Source organism: Stegodyphus dumicola, chromosome 4 (genome assembly GCF_044657685.1).
Source record: "Stegodyphus dumicola isolate Sdum_Otavi_A_Nest chromosome 4, ASM4465768v1".
In the NCBI taxonomy this organism is placed as follows: Eukaryota; Metazoa; Arthropoda; class Arachnida; order Araneae; family Eresidae; genus Stegodyphus; species Stegodyphus dumicola.
In genome coordinates, this window is record NC_140771.1 from 130,650,022 (window position 1) to 130,671,665 (window position 21,644).

Consider the following 21,644-nt stretch of genomic DNA (forward strand, 5'->3'; position numbering starts at 1 on the left):
AAGCTTATAAAAGCCGAGAACAAACAACTCATCTCAGTAGTAGCTGTAGTTCTAGCGAACTGTTTGTTTACTTAATGCTGTGATTGATTTGTAGCGATTTCGCTGTGAGATAGAATTAGTTTCTCTGTTTTGAATTGATTTTTGCTAAACGTTTGACATTTTGTGATATTGTTAGAATATTTTTGAAGAAATATTTCAGCATTTTGATTTGTCTCTTGTGGAAAGAATAAATTTTTGTTAACTTTTTAACGTTAACCGTGTTTATTCCAGCCCTTTGTATTCAGTATGTCTATATCAAAACCAAGTGGTAGTAAAATTAAACTAAACATCGCTTACAGACATAGAATATTCCAAGTAAAATGGGAATTAGAATATTTTTGCTGTGAAATAAAAGATAAAATAATCTGCTTGATATGTAATAATACTATTAATGTACCAAAGTTATATAATATTAAACATCATTACGAACAACACAAATTGAAATATAACAATTACGAAGGATTAATGAGAGAAGATAAGTTGAGAGAGCTCAAGTTAGGAGTGAAAAAGCAACAGTCCATGTTTAGTAAAGTATTGCAAGAAAGTGAAGCGGTACATGCAAGCTACGTCTTGTCCGAGTTGATAGCTAAACATTCAAAGCCTTTTACTGACGGTGATTTCATCAAGGAATGCCTAATGAAAGCTGGAGAAATTGTTTGTCCTGGAAATGTGAAGGCTTTTCAATCAATTTCATTGTCTCGAAATACAGTTGCGGAAAGAGTTACTGATTTAGCCGAGAATTTAAGTGATCAGATCAAAGCAAAATCATCTAGTTTCTCCATTGCCTGTGACGAGACCACGGACATTAGTGGCAAAGCTCAATTAGCAGTGTTTCTTCGTTCTTGTGACAAGAATTTTAACATTTTTGAGGAATTACTGGAACTAATACCGATGCCTGGTACTACCACAGAAGATATATTTACTTGTGTTTTTGGACTTCTGCAGAAATACAATCTACCTTTGGCAAAATTAAATTCTGTAGCTACAGATGGCGCTCCATCAATGACCGGGAAAAACAAGGGCTTTGTAGCATTACTAAGAAAAAAACTTAGTGAAATTCACGGTTCAAACATTCATCATATGCATTGTATTATACATCAAGAAGTTCTATGCACGAAAGTAATAAATACGGAGAATGTTTTGTCATATATAAAAAAGTTATAAATTTTATAAGATCTTGAGGTTTAAATTAGCGTCAATTCACTGTGTTCTTAAGTGAGTTAGATAGTGAATATTCGGGTTTGTCCTACTATACCAAGGTACATTGGTTATCTTGCTCCAAGATTCTCAAATAATTCTGGGATTTGAAAGAAGAAATATGTCAGTTTTTAAAAACGAAAAATCAAGAAGTAAGTTTGTTTTACGATCCAATATGGATATAAGATTTATCTTTCTTGGTTGATATAACCAAACACTTAACCGATTTACATTTATCATTACAAGGAAAAGATCATATCATTACGAACATGTTTGACATAATTAAAGCATTCAAATGTCAACTAGTTCTTTGGGAAAAACAACTTAAAAATGAAGATTTGACGCACTTCCCGACGTGCAGCATGAACAAATCAAGTTTAGATGATACTTGTCCGTATCAAAAATACGCAGAAAAAAGTGCAAATTTAACAACTGAATTTGAAACTAGGTTTAATGACTTTAGGTCCCTCGGAGACAAATTTTTTTTGTTTTCTTCGATTTTCTCAATAAGTATTGACTCAGTACCCAGCCATATGCAAATGGAGGTAGGTGATCAAGACTCAATGCAACTCAAATTTGAAAGCAAAATTCATTGAAGTGGGCGTGCTTGAATTTTACAAATATTTACCAGCCAGGTTTGAAAATACTCGAAAATTCGCATATGAAATTATTTCCATGTTTGGTAGCACTTATCGGTGCGAGCAGTTATTTTCAATCATGAAAGGTAATAAGTCTCCTATTAGAAACCGTATTAATGATGCTCACCTTGGGTCAGCGTTAAAAGTTATCACTGCAAACAAAATTTCTCCCGAAATAGGAAAGATAATAGCAGAGAAGAGATGTCATGTATCAGAACGTAAACATTAAATTTTTCTTGTTCTTTTCTATATAAATATATATATATATATATGTTTATTATTGTATTATTCGAAATAAATCTACGTTTCTATGAATATTGATTTTTTTTTTTTTTTTTTTTTGCGGCCCGCCTAAAGTTAAACCTTGTTTGTTTGGCCCAAGTGTACCTATGAGTTTGACATCCCTGCTCTAGATGTACATACAAGGAAAAATACTACAAAGGGTTTCCCACCTCTTTTCTTCTGTCACCAGTCTCTTAACAGGATTTCGACTTACCACATATTTTGAGTACTCCCTTGCAGAAACTGCATTTACAAACATCAAATGTTTAATTAATTCAAAATTACAAACATCAAACTGTATGGCAAATTACAAAATTTGCCATACAGACACTGCATTTACAAACATCATGGATTCTCCAGTATTTGAACACAGGCACTGCACGCACCTCTGACAATGCACAGAAAGTGAAGGAACGTTTTGCTCAGGACTGTCATGTAACAGTGCAAAGGATAGCAGTAAAAGTGAGAATTGGCTGTGAACACAATATTTGCTCCTGACTTATGCGCCAGACTTGATTATGTAATAAATGGAAATTCGATTTGACAGCAGAGATCTCATCGACATAGTAGATTAAAATTCCTAAAAATCATCATCATGACTGTGTCTGAGGCACGGCCCCAAAGGAAAGCATCAAAGTATGGAATAGCTGGGTCCGGAGTTGTCGAAAGCAAAAAGAACTGAAGTGAGAAATCCCACATCAAGAAAATTCTCATGATGTTAGACTCTTAGGGTCTGATCCATACAAAATTCCTCCCTAAAGGCACCAAGTTATATGTTGCTACGTATGTGGAAATACTGAAACGCCTTGGATCAAGCAGGTATGCAACCAGAATGCTAAGCAAGGCATCTGGAGTCTGCTCCACGACAATGCCCGGCCCTACACTGCCTTTCTGGTGCCGCAATCCCTAGCCAACAGAGAAGATGTGTCCCTTAATCACTCTCCCTACTCCCCAGACTGATCCAACATGGACTTTTTCATGTTCCTCAAACTGAAATCAGTCCTGAAGGGCCAGACATTTCAGATATCCAGCGTAATGTTATGAACCAGCTACAGGCCGAACTTTCTGGATAGAGGGTTATTTATTAATACTTTTAAGTGGCTTTTTATTGATGTTCATACTCTAGGGATGTCAGAGCATAAAGCTTTTAACTCAATACACATATCTAAAATATAAATATAAATAAACAAGGAAATTTTAAAAATAGAGAGAGCTATTAGTGCTTAAAATACTAAAAATATGAAATATCCTTTGCTTGACACAATACTTTTTAAATACAAAATTAAATATTAACAGAGCTGAAATGCTCAGTAATAACCAACATTACCATAATTAATATTCACCTGATTTGTTGCTAAACCATTCTGTACGACAATGCCATTAACTGATGTTTGAACCTGACCAGTACTAATCATAGCTTGAACGGGCATAGATGGTAATTCTATAACAGTCTTCACAACTTCAACTTTTTCAATTTTAGCTTCTTCTTTTTCTGAAGCAAGGGACGTAGTAACAGCTACTTCACGGATTTTCTAAGTTTAAAAAGGAAATAATACAGGAAATTAGAAATAATGGCCAATAAATTGGAATGAAATTACATTATTAAAATAATCATACTAAAAATGCTTTTAGTAAAGACATGATGAAAGGGGAAAATGGTTTTATTTATTTATTATACATTTATTTCACAAAATTTTCAAGTTTAAAAAGAAAATATTACAGGAAATTAAAAAAAAAAAAAAAAAAGAAAGGAGGCCAATAAATTTAAATGAAATACATTTCTAAAGCAGTAATACGAAAATGGCATTTTGTAAAGAATTTTGCAATAAAAGGAAAAAGATTAACGGATACCTATTTAGTTAAATATTCACAGAATTACAAATACTATCTAAAAGAGCTTGAACATTAATATATGACAGTTTCTTGTCAAAAATTTGCTAAAAAATATACTATTCAACAGTACACTGATTCTGAGCACAGGGAAAGATAATTTATTTTACGCATAATCTTATGGTAAAACTTATCGGACTTTTCTTTGTCTAATGGTAGATCATCAAACCTTGCTGCCATTAATTTTCAGCTGTTATTAAGGAAAACGATTCCCACAGTAATGAATGAAATTTATTGAATTATTTTAATTATACAAATTTCATTTATTTTCTACACAATTTTTTATTAACTTTAACATGATCAGAAATGTTTTAATCTACTGTTGACACTAACAGAACATTTTACAAAGATTCAAACAACGTTTAATTAATATTTAAATTCAATTTTTTTACAATATACAGTACATTACTAATATTACCTATAAAAATGTATGGAAATTACAAAAGGAAATTAGACAAAGAATGTATAATTCAGAATATCTAACTACATAATATATTTTACATTAGAATCATATAAATAGTTTAATAACCTGAATCGTGAATTATTTAGAAATAACAATACAGCAGAATACTATTTTTTATAATTTCAAAATTGGCAGTTATATTTTACACACATTATCTTGCATACACTAGCTGCTTGCAAGACCAGCTGCCTGAAGTATTATTACAAAAAGCTGATTTGTACACCACGACTTTGTTGTAAGGAATATTAAATTATATACATTTTTTCCTGTATTTCATTTAAAATTATTTCCTCGACTTTAATTTGAGATACATTTCTCATTCAATTATCACTTCCTGGCAAGGCAAAAATACACTCATGTCCATAAATTAAGGATAATGCAAAATCAGGCAAAGGAAGAATTAGAAGCAAAACAAATTTGACTCATTTGTAAAGTTTATTTATTAAACAAAAGGTAAAGAGCAAAAAAAGATGCTATATGTTTGATATTATTAAAAAAAATTAGCGATTTTTTCCCCCTGGAGCAAATTAAAAAAAAAAAAAAAAATTACATGGTTGGTATGAATGTTAATACATTGTATGTCTCCCAGACGATGCAATACAGTCCGTACAACACCTAGGCACGCTGAGTATCAAATTATCGATCTGATCTTGGGAGATATTGCACCACTCAAAAAGCAATGCTCTCCGAAGTTCTGGTAGACATGTAGGAGGATGTCGACGGGCTGCAACTCATCGGCCAAGCATGTCCCACACGTGCTGCACTGGAATCAAGTCCAGTGAGAATGCTGGCCAGTCCATACGGGTGATAGCCTCCGATTGAAGGCATTCACTTACGATGTTTGCACGGTGAGGACAGGCGTTGTCATCCATAAACACAAATTGTGCGCCCATGGCGTCCTGAAACAAACGTACACGTTGTTCCAGAATGACGTCCCGATAGATTTGGCTTGTCATGGTTCCAATTTGAACATGCAGGTCAGTTCTGGAAACCAGAATAATTCCACCCCAAACGAGCACTCCTGCACCACCGTGAATGTCGTTCAATGATGTTTTCTTGGTGGTAACGGGTACCTGGAGCTCTCCATATGAAAGTCCAGTGACAATCAGACTGCAAGCTAAACTGGACTCGTCGGAAAACATCACACAAGCCCACTGTTGCGGTGTCCCCAATGCATGCTCTCTACTCCAGGCGACGGTGAGTTGCAGTAAGTGGAACGCATCTGACAGGTCTACGAGCATATACACCAATCTGCCTAAGCGTCTGTACACAGTCTGCCTTGAAATTGTCTTACCAGTGGCTGAAGAGAGCTGACAAGACAGGTCTAAGGCTGTGCTCCGTCTGTTTCGTCAGACAGGTCTAAGGCTGTGCTCCGTCTTTTTTTTTTAAAAATGCCAAATACCGATCCTCATTCGGCGTTGTAACTCTGGGGCGACCTGTGCTGTAACGTCTACTCACATTACGATCATCTTGGAGATGTTGCCAAAGCCTGGAGATGACACTCTGGGCAATTCCAAGTTTGTCTGATAATACTTCCAGTTGGGTACGCCCACATTCCAGACGGCCGATAATTCTACCACGTAAAAAATCATCGAAATGCGTCCTTTGTGTCATAACTATTCGGTTATTGCACTGAAATGCTTATAATGCGCCTGCGAACAATTTTACTTCTTTGCCTGTATTCCTTATATATCACTCTCTTACACTCTCGTCATTGTGACGTACCATCGGTGTCATCTGGTTACTTCCTGAAATTTACATATGATTCTTGAAGATGTGTGTAGTGATTTTACAGGTGATATATTTATTTTAGAGTTCGATTTCCGCGTGACTCTGAATTATCCTTAATTTATGGGCATGAGTGTACATAAAAACTCATAAAAATTGTAAGATATAGAAAAACATAAAACACCAAATACAGTTAAAACGATTTAAAAAAATTTTACGATTAAAATTAGTTTCTATGCATTTCAGCCAGCAGGCAAGGAGGCAGATTTTTGGTGCACAAAATTAAAAGTTTCCTTTTGGTCTCACTTGGCAAAAAGACACTGAAAGTGCAGAAAGAATTAATTTACACTCAAAAGTCGTTAATTCAGACACCCATAATCCGGAATGATCTATAATCTCAAAGCTACAAACATTCTGCGCATGCGTCGCGTTCACGCATGCGCACAGGCGTTTACGAGAGCGCGTAAGACCCTTACGGCTACGAATATGTTTGTGCGCATGCGCGTTTAAACTGTAACGGAGTTATACGCTAAGCTAAAGTTATCTAATTCAGTTAATGTTGCCGATTGCGTTGTTCCTTAATCTTCGAATTGGATCCGGCTTATTATTTTTTGCAGACTGTTAGAGCAATTTTATAAAAGCTTGAACTTTCGATTATGTCAAATAGAATTTCCGATATATATTTACTACAAAGCGAAAGTATGTTTTGAAATCCGAAATCTGTTTATCAATTTCACGCTGCTCTGCCGCAGAGGGGGGGGGGGCAGAAACGTCATTATTAGATTATGATAGATTAGAAAGATTATGTCAAATAGAATTTCCGATATATATTTACTAATATGTAATTTGTATCTACAAAGCGAAAGTATGTTTTGAGATCCGAAATCTGTTTATCAATTTCACGTGGCCGATTGGAAGTTGATCTGTCAGCACTATCCTTATCTTCAGGGCAGATGTTTTTATTTTATTTGGTTTATAATTCCATACTAAGTGTAGTATTTCATTCTGTCTTTGATATGATTTAAATCAAGTTCCTCGTCATTATAATTCGCTTCAGATAGTGAAGAAGCGACCCAGAGGTTATTGAAAACGAAAACATTTCGATTGACAAATTAGTCGGTATTCTCAACACAGCAATTATAGGACTTGAACAGCGGAACTTTGTAACTAAACAAGAAATTATGTCTGTTTAATAGAATTAAAGAGAAAGTATTATCACATGAAACGAAGCAACTTACATTGAAGGAAATGTTTAATAAAGTAAACAAATAAATATTAAGCTTTTTCTTTTGTAAATTTTGATACCCTTTAGATCATAATTGTTCTTTATTTCAAAAATTACGGTTTCATATTTTTAATTTTGTAATTTCTGCATGCCATCTTACCAGATTTAAATTGATGATCTATAATCCGGAAAAATCGATAATCCGGAATCGCCGAAGTCCCGACGAGTCCGGATCAACAACTTTTGACTGTACTATATTCTGCTTAAGTTTCAAATGCAAACAAATATGGCTGTTACAGTAAAAAAAATTACGCTTAGGTACACTTAAACAACTTTTAAATTGTTAATAATTCTATAAATATTGCACGCAGATTAACTACAGGCATAAACACTTTAACTGGACAATAAGAACAACATAATTCAATCATTTATAAAGCAAAAAATGCACAATTTACCAACATAAGAATAAAAAACTGAGCTCACTCAGCCAAGTAACAGAATGGGTGTGTATACATATAATTATAAAAAAATTTAAAACAATATATAAATATGCCTAGTTTTTTTGCACTTTAAGCTGCAGAAAATAATCATTAAAGGCATAAAGTAAGAAATTTAGAACTAACGTAATTCTTACTTTAACTTCAGCTTTTTCTATAATAGGAGATAAATCTGTAGCATTTACGATGCTGACATTATCAGGAACTTCAGATTTCCTGCCTAAACAATCTTTATCATCAAGGATTGCTCTTTCAATTAAGTGTGGGAACATCTGCCTATGATCTCCAACAAAAAATGTATCAGGCATGTAGGCCAGCTTTTCAGAATATTGAGAGGCAAGACTCAATGGCGAAGTTATTCTATCTGTAATTATATAATCCATAAAAGGGGCTCCACTGGTTCCAGGATAGCCTAACCACATTACCTAAAAATTACAATAATACAATAATTCACATATTAGCTTTAAAATTAAATTCATGCATTTAAAGACATTTTTTATTCAAAACACTTAATAAGTTAGCATTTATAAATTATATACCTTGTAACTCTTCATCACTTACAAATAATTTAAGAAAAGACATAAATAAGCCAAGATAGTAAGTTACTTTAGTTTTTTAAATATCCATTTTAATTTTATAATGTACTACTCCTTTTAGCCAATTACCTTACCTTCATATTACATCCTTACAGTTGATGTAATTTACTCAGTACACACAGCTGCAAAATATAAAATATCTAACAAAATTTTGACCTTTAAGTTTCTAAAGTGAATTTGAAGACAGCCCCACTTCTGCACTTACGTTACTCTTTCCGTGCAGTTTTCCACATTGATGTGAGCTTATATCCAAACATCATTTAGAACTCAAACAAAGAATTTCTGAGCATAAATATTTCGGATGCCTTGTGCACACACTCTTTTGCTTCTTGCAATGTCCTGGTAAATCACGCCTCTTCACTAAGCTACATTTCTCCACTGTTTAAAAATGTAACTTCATAGTTTAAAATTGTGAGTGTCGATTGCTCTCAGTGTGCTGTACCATGTATTATGCAATAAGATATGATGATTAGAATCAACAAGTAATAAATACCGTATTTGACAGCATATAAGACGCACCCTTATTTAGAAGGTCACACACAAGGGAAAAAAGTTTCAATAGTCTGAGCGACAGCGCAGTACTACAATAACTTAAAATGTGGTTTCTTTTAGTTCTCACGTTTCATAAAAGTCAAATAAACAACCATTCAATGCAATTACCAAACATATTTTTATTAAGAAAAGTTAACAAACGGCAAGCTATTTTGAACAGGGTTGCCACTCAAACAGGAGAATGAAATTCCCTGACTTTTCCAGGTTTCACAGGTGTGTTTCAAGAAAATTCCAGTCTATCCATGTAATGTACGTTGGCTGTGCTAAGAGGTAAATTAATTATGGTATTACTTGTATTGTGTAGCAAATTCACTTAATTATTCAATAAATCCCAGAGGACATTTATTCTTAATTATTCTTGGTATACTTTGTTTGATAATTTTGTTTAGTTTTCCACTTAAGAAACTTAATAAAATTTAAGATATATATATTGGATAACAAATGTATGTTTTATTTAATTATTACTCATGATCATCACCAGTTCAACAAGAGGCTAATCCGGTCCTTATAAATCACAACGCAATGCTAAATAGTTAGGTTAGATTTTAGGTAAATTTAATTTGCGTGAGGTATGTTCTTAAAACCTTAACACTTGAAAACACAAATATAATTATAATAGTTGTTGTTTTCTCCACTGAAGATTGAGATTAGAATCTTCCCAATCTGGAATAAAAAAAGGCTTTTTTTGAAGACATTCTGCAGCTAAACGAAAGAAAGAAATCTATTTTAATAAATTGAGGTATTTTATATTTATTTTGCAGCATACATAAGGAAAAAATATGTGTATTAAATTTCGTGATGGTATGTCATCATACTGCTATAATTAATTTCAGGATTATGCCAGAGAAAATTTCCTGAAATTTGGAAATATTATTTACTAATAATAAATAAATTTAGAGTGAAGAAACAACATTAAATTATATGAATAACTTAAAAATAATTACTTAAAAATTGAATTAGAATAATCATCTATATTTTAGCGAATATAGTTATATTACATGGCTCTAGATGACTGATTACTATTTTTTTTTATTTTACTGCAAAATGGCAAGGTATTTATTAAAAAGAAAAAAAAAGGTTAAAAAAGATTTTGCGGTAAAATTCTAGTATACGGTAAGGCTTTGGCACGATTTTGAAAATTGTCGCCAAGACCAAAATGACCTGTTTACTGCGCATCAAGATGTCGCCAAATCCCATTATTATTCTAACCAAAGAACATCTATGTAAAGAAGAAAAGGTTCCATACAAGTAAAATGCTATTATGCCGCTAGAATGCGGAGGGAAAATTTGCCAAGGGATTTGGCGACGGAACCTGGCGGTCAGAATTTCCCTCTCCGCGATGTGTACAGGAAATTGAGAAACACGTGTTAAGAAGAAACGCTCTTTGACAAAAGGAAAACTACGAAAATCCGTTTTAAAATTATTGCGAAAAATCCAAGAAGAAACGTTTTATCAAAGGACGTTTCTTCTTGGATTTTTCGCAATAATTTTAAAAACGGATTTTCGTAGTTTTTTTTTTTTTTTTTTCTTTGAAAATAACTAATCCATGAATTAATTTACTTGCGCCAAAAAATATTTTCTTTTCCTTTAGAGTTTAACCACTTGCGCTAAGACTAAACTTCACGGTTGCGGTGCTGTGCGCTACAATATAACAAGCGGTAAAGTGTCTCATTTACGCCGCTCCGCATCTGCGAGTGCAATCCAGAGCTGTAACTCGAGAAATAAACAATCTCGTTGTTAGGCGACATGTGCACCACGTTATTTTCATTTTTGCGATAAATGCTTATCGACGTGGTGTTCACGTCGCTCGCGGTTTGAGACAAAAGCATCTTGACGTGCGTGGCACGTCTTTTTAGCGCAAGTGGTTAAAGAAATTTTAAACGATATTCATTTTATGAACTCTTGATAACGTGACCTTCGAACTTCGACAACGGTTTCGAGCTTTGGTGACAGATATATCAGACATGCACAGCTGTTTCCCTCTATGATGGAACGGAGCCACAGCCATGTCTGTTGCAGAGAGGTTTTCCTTCTTTACAATACATATTCTTTGATTCTAACCTCCATAGTACCGTATACTAGGATTAAACCCATTTTGTTTTATACGAGAACAGGTACTTTCTTTAGTTCATGCACTGCACATGCGATTCTCGAAAATACTGGAAACCAAAAGTTGCGGGAAAGTTGCTTTGCCTTTCTAAAAGACAATCAAATTGGAGCTGCGAAAATTGGCTCTATGCCAGCTACCCGAATGACACTCACGTGATACATAATTCGCCAAAAAAGTTACCTCTTCCGACGTCGGCGCAAAAATCGCTTTTTTTGGCGGGATCGTTGTATGAACTTCCCTGACTTTTCCAGATTTTGACAAAAATACTTAAATTCCCTGACTTTTCCCTGAATATTTTGGTCAATTTTCGAATTCCCTGACTTTTCCCGGTTCTCCCGGTTGCGTGGCAACCCTGTTGAACATATGTAAATTTCAATAATGAATAAATGAATGAATGGCAAGCAATCAAACATAATGCAAAATAAAGCAGAAACAACAAAAAACACAGATTCAAGGAAAACGTTGCCTATCACGAAATTAGACTAATCACTTTCAAAACCATAAAAGTCTTTTTCATTATCATCATCATCGAAAACGAGAATATCGTCATCACTACTGTTTCCGTCATATCCCCTTCTTCGAATAATGCGTCGTCTTCTGTTCCGTCAACAGCATTACTGATTCCGCACTTCTTAAAGGAACTAACAATTACTTCAGCCTTTACGTCCTCCCAAGATCTTTTTACCCACTCGCACACTTATGAAATAGAGGCCGCTTCATTCTACCTGAGGGTGTGATGTGGCTCTCCTATCCACTTGTTCCATCGTTCTTGCACTTTTTCCTTAACCCTTTTACAGGCGGTGGTAAATATCTTACCACTAAGCAATTTGTTTTCTAGCAGCATACAGAAAATTATTTACCAGCGCCCGATATCAGGAATTTTCCTCTGGAACCAGAGCTTCACATTTTCTGTAATAGGTGGCTGTAGAGGCCACGTAAACTGCAACATTTCTGCATTCATCCAGTTTTCAAGCAAAATGGAGAGGGTAAGCACGTACTCTTTTCTTATTTTATTGTGTATTGATATATAAAAATACGTTAAAAGCTATATATTCATATATTTTGTATCTTAAAGGTTTGATAGCTAAATCGTATTAGGCATTTAAAAAAATATAGCGAAATATTTTGTTTTATACATATTTGAATTTGGTGGTAAAAATATTTACTACGTCACAGTTAGCAATTTTAGAGGTGGTAAATAATTTACCACTGCCTGATCGAAACACAGTTTTACTAATATGTTTTGCTTTAGAAATAGCATTTTGTTTGGCATGCTACTTGATTTCTTTGTATATCTAATACTTTTATATTAGCATTTCAGTAATTAATTATTTCTAATATTTATTATAAATATTATGGAAAATATTTTAGTGTTTATTTAGGATTACATAAATATTTATGTATTTAGAAATTAGAATTAAAATATTACTTTAGAATGCTATAAAGGTAATATTTGATCAGTATGTTCAAGTGATTTCAAAATATAAGTAACTAATTAAATGTAATGAATATTATTTTAGGTAAACGCATTGAAGAAAAAGAAATTAGAGCTTTATTTTGCACTGCTTTCAGATCCTGAAGAGTCCGAAAAAGGACTCCCTCATGCAAGAAGAACTGCAGGCTTTTTAGGAAATCCTAATTATGAAGAGGATCAATAAATTATCTTAGATTTGTACTGGTCTTCTGACTCTTTTTTTCAATAATCAAGAAATCTCGTCAATTGTGCCAGCAAAGAGATTAAAAAAATATCCTTTCAAATTTGCATATCAATGGCAATCAAAAGGCTGTCCCTTGAAATGAGCCAGAATTTGACAAATTACAGTAAATGTGTTCTTTGATCACCCATTTAGATAAAAATTCAAGAAAAATATTCAGACTTCAATCTATTGATGAAAAAATGGTAAAATTCAAAGAAAGGTCCACAATGAAGCAATATATGCCAGGGAAGCCTGTAAAAAGAGTTTATAAGATTTGGGCTAGATCAAACGCATTAATTGGTTACCTATATCAGTCTGAAGTTTACACTGGGAAAAAGACTTGAATTTAGGTTGAGAGTAGCTCGCAGCCTAATTGGAGGCTTCTCTAGTAAAAAACGAAAACTGCAATCAAACTGGGTATCAGCGAAAAAGGAAAATGCTATTCCAAGGGAAAATCCGAACAACTAATGTTAGAACACACGTGCCAGTCAGAGGAGAAAGTTACAGAAGGTGCAAATATTGCAGCACAAAAGTAAGTCAGAAACGTATCAAGGTCTTATGTTCAACATGTCATGTACCATTCTGTGCTGCTTCGTGTTGTAAATAAAAATTAAAATCAGTAGAAGTAGTGCATTTGGTTATATTTATATCTGCAATCGATTTTATATTAATCATCGATTTTATATTATATGTATATTTAAATAATCAAGAATAAATAGTTTTCATCAAAAACGCATGTTTATTTGTGATATTTTTGTAATTATGATTTTTTTCTTTTGCACAACTCAGTAAAATGCCATTGCTTATACCGGGCGGTGGTAAATATGTTACCACCCCTATTATAAACAACAACAGAATTCCAAAAATAGTATTTTTGGTCATAAACGAGCTACTTTTCCCTAATAGTTGCATAAAATATGAATTTGGAAAATAAATGGAATGGGCCTGATAAAGGGTTAAATGGCTTATTCACCGATACATCTAAAGGCTACAATTGGCTAGTCAGTGCACCAGGAATGACAGCAATCTGGGTTTTTAATTCTCTCGCTTTATTCTTTATGGTTTCAGTTCCATGGGTGCTAAACTGATCCAAAACCAAAAGAGACGGTTTATTTAAGAGTCCAGCAGGTCGCCTCACCTATACATTCTGTAACCACAGTTTCATTCCAGCTTCGTCCATCCAGCCTTTCGGATGAACATGAACAATTACACCCATTAGACTTAGACAGTTCTATATTACCGAACTATTGCAGGTGCAACGTTGCCGGTTCCTTAAATTAAGCCGAAGGGCACGTGATATAATGAATCCAGGAAATGGAAAACATCTCGAATGAGAAAACGAAGAAAGGAAAAGTGAGAGGGATACCAAAAGGAAAAAAGGCCAAAGGCATCTAGCAGGTGAATGGAACTTGACAAGATGAAGAAAATCCAAACGGATCCTTCACAATTCAGTTACACCCGTTGGAAGTTTTTCTTTCGGATGAGTTTTCCTTTTGAATATGAAAAACAGCGGTAGGTATCAAGTTTTTTCATGACCGGTGGTTTTTATGGTTATTGATTTAGACACTTTAACAATGGTTATTGATTTAGCCACATTTTAGTTAAAAAAATAAGCACATGCCTAATTACATCATACACTACTGCATAACCTTAAAAATTAGAATTGTAATTTAAAATATGAGAAATGAAGTACTCTTTAAGAGAGAATAAGTATTACCTCAACCATGGAAAATAATTACTTTTTTTTTTTTAAATTTTAAATAATAGTTCAATTTACAGAACTAGTTTACAATGAGAGAGAAAAAAACTATGAAGAACTAAACTATATTGCAAGATTTAATGATGAAATTTCAGTTCAAAATAGAGAAAATAAATAATAATAAGGCATATTTATTGTATTCGTTTGGAAATTTAGATTTAATTATTTAAATATCAAATTTATTTTCCCACTCATATTGATATTTAAATAATTTAAATCTAAATTCTGAACATTTTCTAAATTTTCATTGTATATCAGTTTTCTCTTAACAGAAATTGCAAGCAAAGTAATTTAAGTAAAAAAGCGGAACATTTCTGAAATCAGAAGACAGAAATTTGCTTCATGCAGCCATCTTTAACAGTAAAAGCTTAACTAACCCGCATACTTGGAATTGGGGAATATTCGGACAGTCGAGCGTAACTTGAAGGAGTGGAGGGTAGACTGTAGCCGCTCTTCAGATTTTTCCGCTAATAAATGCTTTTGACATTTCAATATGTGCATCATATAAAAATATACCAATGGAACTAAAAAAAAATTCTGCTTAGCAAGCACAGTAAAATTCTTTCAGTTAGTAAGTGTTCATAAACAAATCTCGGACTGAACATCAAAATTAATTATCTCTGCAAAATATTGCAAACGTTATTGCGCAATATGTGCACCGTAATTCTTCCCTATGTGATATTACGCAATCGGAATCAACAACTGGAGGTATTGGGAGAATAAAGAACTAAACACTGGGGTGTTTTTCATTCTAATTTTCAACAGACGGCGTTAATTTTCCGGAATAGAATCATTCTTCATTTGGGTTGGTAGACCGCAGAACTTTTAGTCCTATTCAATCCAAATTGGAAAGTAACAAAAAAAAAAAAAAAAAAAAAAAAGTCTGTTGCTTGTTTTGCAGAGAAATGTAACACTTTCCAATATTCAAGATTTTGCAGAGAAAGGGGAGACCTCCCAACCTTCGCACTGTATAATATATTGGCCAAAAAAATGAAATTATTTTGACTATTCGATTACTTTTCCTTTATTTAAGCCCTTCCGAATATTATTCCTTAGAAAGATAATCTGTGTTAAAACACAGCCATTTTTGGAAGTTTACTATACTTCAGCAGTTACTGCAACTATGTTATTATAAACATTCATACATATGCTCATAATATAAGCATAACGATCATAATAAACACGAATAAGAACTGACAAGCAGAACGAGAATGCGAATTTTTAAGATTTTGATAGAAATTCAAACGTGTGTAGTATTTGGATGGGAGGAAAAAAAGAATGCTGAATGTAGCGGTATTTTCTACTGCTTTCGCAATTCTTTGACCAATAGAATGACGGGCACCTGTCTGTACTCTTCGTGCACACCAAAGGTTATGTTAATGCAGAGAAAGGGGGAAAATATATTTCCGGGAGTATGACTCACCATCTGACATTCCATATTTGGAAGAAAAGTTGACATATAAGGACCGCTACGAACCCTGTTTAATACTCACAGTCTTGTTGGATGGTACACCAAATGTGGGTGGAATTTCATCCATATTTCCTATTTGACCGAGCTCAAAAGAAGTTTTCTTGCATACATTTATAACAAACCTATGAAATGCTAATATTTTTTCTTCATAATCTGCTGGCATTTTCTGTCCAATAGTTGTTTTTGTGTGCAATGATAAGCCTTGCCTTTTCATGACATGAACCTGTAGCACCAGCCCTCAGACCCCGAAAAGTTCCGCCCACGTTTTTCTGCAAATCCTTTGGTCTCATCGATTATCATTTTGGCTGAAACACTTATACCAGATTTCCTCTTATCTATCACTCACATTTTTACGGCATTTTCAAGTTCAGGCCAAGATGAAGCTAGGCATTGAAGATTATGTTTTTGTTTTTTAGCAGTCTTCAGTTGATTTTCCTGCAGTCGCCAAGAAGTATAATTTTTTCGGTAGGTGGTGGACCGAAATACTTTGCTGCTGCTTTGTTTCCATGCACTTAGTTTAACACTCCTAGTTTATACTGAATTGTATAGCTTAATCTTTTGTTTCCTGTATTCATATTTTCCAGGGTATTTTTATAAAACAAATAGTTTTAAGCACCGATACCAACACGTTTATACAGAATAGCACCGATACGGACACGTGTGTCGGCTGAGTCAAAGAAAGTCTATGTAAAGAAGGAAAGGCTCCATAGACTTAATGTGACCGTCGAACCTGTTTGAACTTCGACATCAGCTTCGAGCTTTGGCGCATGCGCAAAATAATTATGGCAGATATAGAAAAAGTTATGTGTGTCTAGACCTTTATCCAGGCTAAAAATAGCATTCAGTATTGAAAGTTAACCTGTGTCCTTCACGTATAAGATGCAGGTAACATTTTTGAGACCAAATTTAGGGAAAAAAGTGCTTCTTATATGCCGTCAAATACGGTAGATGTTCAGTTTATCAAGCGATTTTGTGATTATTCAAAAGAGTTCCAGTTATCTACTATGCCATACAGTCAAACCATCTTCTATCACCTCCACTCCAACCATGACAGAATTGGTTTCTTCATTGCCTAATCCTAAATACTATCATATATATATATAGGTTAAATATTTATCCCCTCTCCGAAAATATTCTTACATTTTGGACATATCTATAGCTGCAAGGTTTTAGTTATCTAATTAATATGATAAAAATCGCATTTTACTTTTTAAAGGAATTAAAATTTAATAAATACAAATTAAAAAAAAAAAATACCAGATTCTACAGCAGAGATATCTCTCTCTCTTTTTTTTTTTTTTTTTTTTTTCTCCATCCATCCGTTTTAAAAGAATGGTTTTCTTCATCAACTCCTTACATTTTACAAATAATTTTACATAAATAACTTAAAGATAGCAATTACACTACGAATACGAACAAAAAATTTGGAAAAAAAAAAAAAAGAGAAAAAATAATTTATTAGATTAGTGTCTATTTTTTGCATTATTACTAATTTTAATTTGACAAATGAAAACAAATTGAAGGAAAAAAATACATTCTGCACAAATATTTGATTTTAATTATTATGATGGCTGCACTTGATGTATTGATGCAATTTTTTTAATATTTGGAATAAAACTGTTTTAATTCCTAAATCACCTTGTTAAGAATTGTTCAGCCTGTTTCTGGTTTTTCATTCCAGACTTAGTTTTTTTTTTTTTTTTTTTTTTTTTATATTGTGCTTATTGCATAAAAAATTATTACTAATTTTAAAATATGCTATATACGTTTAGCAAATTTTCCACTTATTTTTATTTGATAAGATTTCTTTTTACTACGAATTACAGCTTAATATCAGTAATAATTATTTATCAATTTGATTAATAATTTTTTGTACTCAATGGGATCTTGATTATGCAGATCAACTGCCAGTGCATATTCGGCTAATGACCTCTTAATCACCATTGTCCCCCTTTTAAATTTCACTGATCCTATTGGAAACTGTTCTTTGAACGAATGGATTATTTCAAGTCAATATGCAGGAGCTGTAAAGATACTGAAATAAGATTCTGACTTTCAGTTCTTTAGAATGATGCAATGGCTGTTTAATTGATTCAGGCAAAGCATGGGAAATTTATCTGTCTAAGGGAAAGGTCTTTCAGGGAAAATGGGTAATATTTACACAGACAAAATCTCATACACTACCTATGATCACTAGTCTCCCTTTTTTGGCCACTGGTAGACAGCACCCATGCAATGAAATTGTTAATAGTAAGAGATTTGGCATTTCTTATTTTAGTACATTTAGGAAACGTTTTTATATAAATTTCTGATTAAGCTTTACAAAACAAGGCACAGCATGAAAACCCTTTATAAAGTCTTCCAGTCACTATAATTACAGAGTGGCCAAAATTAAAACAGCTACAAAAAGAGTTTTCAGAAATTTGAGAAATCATTCTCTGAACAGTAAAGATATCATTCCAAGACAGTTTTAAGTTTGGCAACCTTGTATTTAATGTTTATACACATTATAAAAATTTTGACTTCCATACAACAAAAACTGATAAATATACCTAATTTCAAAACTAGGAATTAATAACATCTTTTCCAATTTTCCGCAAGTTCAGTTAAAATATAAAGTAGAATTACTTAAAATTGATTTTTTTCTCTTTAAATTCAGTAATTTCATTAGTAATTAAGTAAAATGTAATGTTCTTCAATGTAGAATTTAACTGCAGTCACTTCATTGTGATATTGGTAGTTTTTAATTAAAAAAATAGAAACTAGCTAGCAGTTGCATTGTATAGAACTGCCAAGGTCAATAATTTCGATAACATACATTTTTATGTCTAAAATGGGAGACAATATAAAAGGGATTTCAAACTCTGTAAAATCATTAATAGCAACAAGCAGCAATGCTTCCATGCACAGGCTTATGAAATTAGGAAAACAAAATTTGGGTGACCCTTTTTTTTATTTAACTTTAGTGTACAATAGATACAGAAATTTAACTACATGATTTTTTAATATATAAATTGGATAAAGAAAACATACATATATAAATATCCTGAGCATAAAAATAATCTCTGGATAATACAAGGATGAATCAAATATGAACAAACCACTGCCCTTTTTTGACAGAATTTCTGTTAAAGGAAAGATCTACATTCCTATTAATTATTTTTCTTAACAGTCTCTCCCCCCCTTTTTTTTTACATATTTTTACTCTTCTAGTAGCTTTTTAAGTTCACAGAATCAAGATCAGTGAGTTTTCTAACAACTGCACATGTATGTTTCCACTTGATTGTTGGTCTAAAAATCATTCACTCCAAAGTACTTTGAAGGGTTCAAATATGAAAATTCAGTCCCAAAAAAGCTTCCCTTTCTGTTTCAAAATTAGTTTGGAGCAAATGAGAAATGCAAACTCACAAAGCCGTTTAATCTTCAATCAGCAGCTTTGATCGTATTCAGAAAGAATGAGCTTGATCTGCAACACAATTTACAGCTTTGCTTGAATTCACTGCAGCAAGCTTTCACTGATCACGGAAAGGTAACTTCCTGAACTAGGCCTGCAACTGGAACAAATTTCACCTACTTTGCCATTTTCATTGATGAGGAATTTTATAATCATATATTGCCCAAGACTGTGATACTCTTCTCCATCATCAGATTTACTAAACGAAGTTATGGAACAAGCCGGCTGATCTGGTTCACTTATTCTAGGCAACCCAACCTAAACAAATCACATACAAATATTCTTCTTGATGCTCAGCCAATAGAGGATAATTCATATTTAATGGTCTTACACACAGAAATTGCATTGAAACTCAAATCTAATATAAAATCTCCACCTTTTTAGTTACTTCTCCCTTTTTTGTACTAGTATGCAACTTTCATAAAGAAAACAATTACATGATATAGTAGAAAGAAACCCTCTTTTCTGTTTTTTAATTAAAAACTATTATATTATTTTAATATGGCAAAGTACACAAGAGCTGTCTGCCTAATGCAAGGGTTGCTTTTGTGGAGGACATTTTAAGAGAAACTGGCTTGTACTCATTCTAGACCATTTAAAAAAAAAAAAGAAGAAGAAAGGGGAGACCACAAACCCACATCCAAAATAAATAGAAAAATTAGGTAACCACAACCTGTTTGCTTTGTAAACGAAAACTGTATAAAATTCATTTTGTAAATGAAAAAAAAAAAAAAAAAAAAATAGTACACCTATTGCTATTTTCTCTTGTTAAGCCAAAAAGAAGTCTACCTAAAGATACCTGCTACATCTCCCTTCACCTCCAAAAATCTAGATTTTGCTTTCAGGCCTTTCTTAAAAAAATTAACCCAAATAGTTACTTTCATTATGAATTTAAAATTTCTATTTTCTTCCATTAAAAAAACTTATAAAAATTACTTATATGATATACCTGAATAGGGGCTGGTCTTAAGGCAAATATTTCATTTCTGGCTCCTTTAGTGTAACCATTCATATTAACTAATATGTGAATACCATCAGCAAAAATATGATCTGCAGCTTTACCATTACAAGGAATCTGAAAAATACAATCAAAAATTATTTCAAGAGAAGATACCTATCAGATTTTCAGAAACACACATATGTACATGTGATATTTTCCAGCAGTCGTGACGAAGCTTGGCATTGTGATGGCTGAGTGGTAAGGCTGAATCCAAAGGACGACACATGATTTAGCTTTCAATTATACATTTTTATTACATTCAAATGGCAGAATATATATTTTACATCTTCCTCCCTCAAAACGAGAGGCCGGGCGAGCAAAGCATTAGTACATAAGTGAAGCCAGAAGTTTGGGAAAGAATTATAAAATTTTGAATAGAAAATATTTAAAATTTTCTTTTCATATAAAACTTAGAACAGATACATATTAGAACATACAAACTTAGAACAGATACAATTTATCCACAAGGTACTACGTGCATTCATTCTTTTCATCATAAGTAATGAACAATATATTGACATATTCTAAAGTAATTTAAAAATTCAATACAAAACATTATAATATAATACCTTAAGAAACCAATTCAATATAAATAATGATACAATACAATAAGACCTTAACACTTTGAATCAAAATTTTTGCCATGTCCTCGCCAACAGATCAGCATGACTTAACTTGCTGATGGTTGGGGGGTGCTAGGTACAAACTATCAAAAAACCTCCGTTGCCTAATAAAAGGTAACTGGTTTTGGGCATTGTACATTGTATCAAAGTGTTTTTGTAAAAATACAAAATCCTATATTATTAAAATTTTAAGACAAATAACTAGTATAATCAAGTTAGAGTCTTTTTTAGAAATTTAGAAACTAGAAATTAATATTACCTTACAACACAAAGAAAGAAAGAAAACAAATTGTTACAAAATAATCTAAATTTATATGAAAAATATGTATTTGTGTGTGGTAGCACTTCTGTGCTAAACTATGGTCAGAGGATCGTGGTCGATATGAAAAAGTATACAAACACCCAAGCCAGTTTCATGAACAT

The 21,644-nt window shown here is 32.8% G+C and overlaps 1 protein-coding gene across 1 annotated transcript in view; it reads right to left on the minus strand.

Annotated features, from left to right (window-relative positions):
• The window catches only part of sxc (O-linked N-acetylglucosamine (GlcNAc) transferase sxc), a 125,242-nt gene that overhangs the window by 22,525 nt on the left and 81,073 nt on the right, over window positions 1-21,644 (minus strand). Inside the window, exons 16-18 of the mRNA XM_085815457.1 lie at window positions 20,548-20,673; window positions 8,097-8,384; window positions 3,500-3,688 (exon numbers count right to left, since the gene is read on the minus strand). Of these exons, the coding sequence (XP_085671583.1) occupies window positions 3,500-3,688; window positions 8,097-8,384; window positions 20,548-20,673 (603 nt within the window). The remainder of the gene's footprint in view (window positions 1-3,499; window positions 3,689-8,096; window positions 8,385-20,547; window positions 20,674-21,644) is intronic.